General features: G+C 40.2%; 1 protein-coding gene across 1 annotated transcript; it reads right to left on the bottom strand.

Annotated features, from left to right (window-relative positions):
* Positions 1-846: 846 nt before the first annotated feature.
* On the bottom strand, positions 847-2,099 carry LOC149151239 (expansin-B16-like). Its single transcript, XM_089439544.1, has 5 exons — positions 1,901-2,099; positions 1,687-1,805; positions 1,399-1,592; positions 1,184-1,313; positions 847-1,079 (listed from the first exon to the last, which is right to left on the bottom strand). The coding sequence occupies exons 1-5, from the start codon at positions 2,097-2,099 to the stop codon at positions 882-884; spliced, it is 840 nt and encodes a 279-aa protein (XP_089295670.1). The 3' UTR covers positions 847-881.
* Positions 2,100-2,475: the final 376 nt, after the last annotated feature.

The following is a 2,475-nucleotide window of genomic DNA, read 5'->3' on the forward strand; positions in this document are numbered from 1 at the left end:
ATAATGTAATTATTTGTAAGGATTGCGAAAAAGAACATGTGATGGATAATTATGGTAATATATTAGTATTAATTTTTTGCCATTGTTTTTAGCAAATTTTTAAAAAGTTAGATCAACTTATAATTAATTTGAATACTGAATTACAAAACCAAAAAAACTAATAATACTATAAACTAATTTTAATCTAATAAAATTAAAATATCATTCATTTATTTATTAATATAACTATAATTATAATTATAATCTTTCTAACTATATAGATTGTTTTTACTGAAAAATCTTTAGTTCACTTGAATTATTTTAATAAGGCCCCACCGAATTTCAAAATAAACCCCTCTCCAATTTAGTAGTGGTAACACAATTAGTAAGAAAACATATGGACAAAAAAAATCCCAATTTCAAAACAAAATTTACCCAAAAAAAAAAATATATAGCCACAAAAACTTCAAAACAGCGTTTACATTCCCGCAAATTCCAACCCGACATGGAGTTGTCTATAATGCGACTTTTTGAAGATTCCGGTGACGGAATCCGGCGAAGAAATTGAGGTCAAATCTTGATTTCTTGCAGTTAAAATGGTTTTTTAACTGCATATTTGGATTCAGCACCCTGAAAAACCCCTGGGACGCTTTCATTGTGCAGAAACTAGCTATCAAACTTGCGATTCCAATAATTCCTGCCGGATTTCGACCGGAAAAATCCGCCGGAAAGGCTTTCAAAAAGTCCCGTTATAGACCACTCCACCCGACATCTCCACGTTCCAGAGATGTGGACGCTCTTGGCCATTGATTCTGTCAAACCTAGAATTCAATCAAACAGTCTCCACACAGATTCTTTTTTTTGCCTTTTTGTTTTTTTAAATACGCTACTGATTAATGGACCTAATTTTCGAAATTGAGGCGTGATCTGTAACTTGCGTTCGGATACCACTTCTTGGGAATCACGTTTATCGCGGACAACGTTTGTTTCCACGTCAACGTTGTGATTCGCAGAGAAAATGGCGCTTTCAATGGACCTCCCAACAGACACCAATTGGCGCCCCAAGTATGCTTCATTTCCATCCACGCACCAGAGTCCGCCTGTATCATTCATCCACACAATTGATCGAAACAAATTCAAGTTACGAAATGAAGCGCAGAATGATAAAAGTTTAAAGTTGGAATCACCATGGTCCTTCACACACCTGTTTTAGTTGCACAGCTCCCACATCCCCATATCCGGCTTCGTATTCGATGAGTACGGAGAACCAGTAGACCGTGGAGCCTTGGTTCACATGGAAAGTTATGGTCTTCCCTGGGTATCGACACAATGTCCTGTAATAAATACCATCACAATATTACACATCAACTCTTCAATATCACAACTAAAACCGATAGCTCTCTCTTATGTGTTTTATACCTTCTGTAAAGAACTGAGAGCTCCCCAGTGTTGAGCAGCGCTGGAGTTTTGCCATGGGTGGCCATACGACCAAACGCAGCTCCGCTCAGATCAAAATGCGTTTTACCGAACGCACAGTATCCTCCTGGGCATTCATCAGTTACCACGATAGTTACAGGTTTCCGAGAGCATAAGCCCTTCTCCATGCACTTAACCTGAAGTTTCCAAAAATGCACCATAATTTGGTCATTAATAACTGCAACGACCAAATGCAATGTACTGATCTGAGTCTTTGCAATCATTTCTTACCTTGTAGCACGCCCCAGCCCCACAGCCTTCTCCGCCCTTGAATAAAACGGGGCTTACAGCGCCCACTCTGGCTCTCAGAGGCTTCTGATCCACAAGGCCACCATACCCGCAGGCGCCACCTGCATTGCGACAAGAGTTACAGCAACGTACCACAATCTGAATCAATGAACAATTGAATTATGCGGAATGACATAGAGAAGAATGCGCAATATACCATCGCTTCCATCCCCATTTTCACTGCCATACCAAGTTGCTGTAGCAGGGTGCCATTGCACTTGCTTCCCAACAATCTCAGTGTGTTCCTGACCAAACGCCGCCTTCTTGCACAAAAACAACACTAACAACACAATGCAAATCGCAGTTACATGAACATGGACGGTGGGCACCACCCATTGAACGCTCACAGTCCTCATCGTGCTTCCTACAAAATAACAATAATAACCAAATAAATGGCGCCTAAAGAAACTACAAGTAGAAACCCAATAAACAATGAAGCCCAACCGAACTAGAAAGTCATATTTATTTACTCAACAAATGAAGCAACAACGTGCTCTGGCTACGCTACGCTCTGTAAGTAAACCACGCAGAGATTCTCACACGATCCACAGCGCTGTCACCCTTACCCAATGGTTAAGAAGGGGCAATTCCTATTTCCAACCCCATTAAAACATAAATGCAGCCTGACATGCAAGAGATATAGCAGTTCTCTTGTATTTATGTTTCAATGGGGTTGACTTTGGCATTTTAGCAACAAAGCAACTGTTATTCCCCTTGCATGTCGGGCTGCAT

Source organism: Pinus tabuliformis, chromosome 9 (genome assembly GCF_031772625.1).
Source record: "Pinus tabuliformis cultivar Carrire ecotype Pingquan chromosome 9, CPIR1, whole genome shotgun sequence".
Taxonomy (NCBI): Eukaryota; Viridiplantae; Streptophyta; class Pinopsida; order Pinales; family Pinaceae; genus Pinus; species Pinus tabuliformis.

Excerpts from the sequence above, each read along its gene's own strand:
- LOC149151239 (XM_089439544.1), bottom strand. The coding sequence starts at position 2,099 with ATGAGGACTGTGAGCGTTCAATGGGTGGTGCCCACCGTCCATGTTCAT. Across the intron at positions 1,593-1,686 it reads GGGCTGGGGCGTGCTACAAG|GTTAAGTGCATGGAGAAGGG; the intron begins GTAAGAAATGAT and ends TGGAAACTTCAG. Across the intron at positions 1,314-1,398 it reads CTCTCAGTTCTTTACAGAAG|GACATTGTGTCGATACCCAG; the intron begins GTATAAAACACA and ends TATTTATTACAG.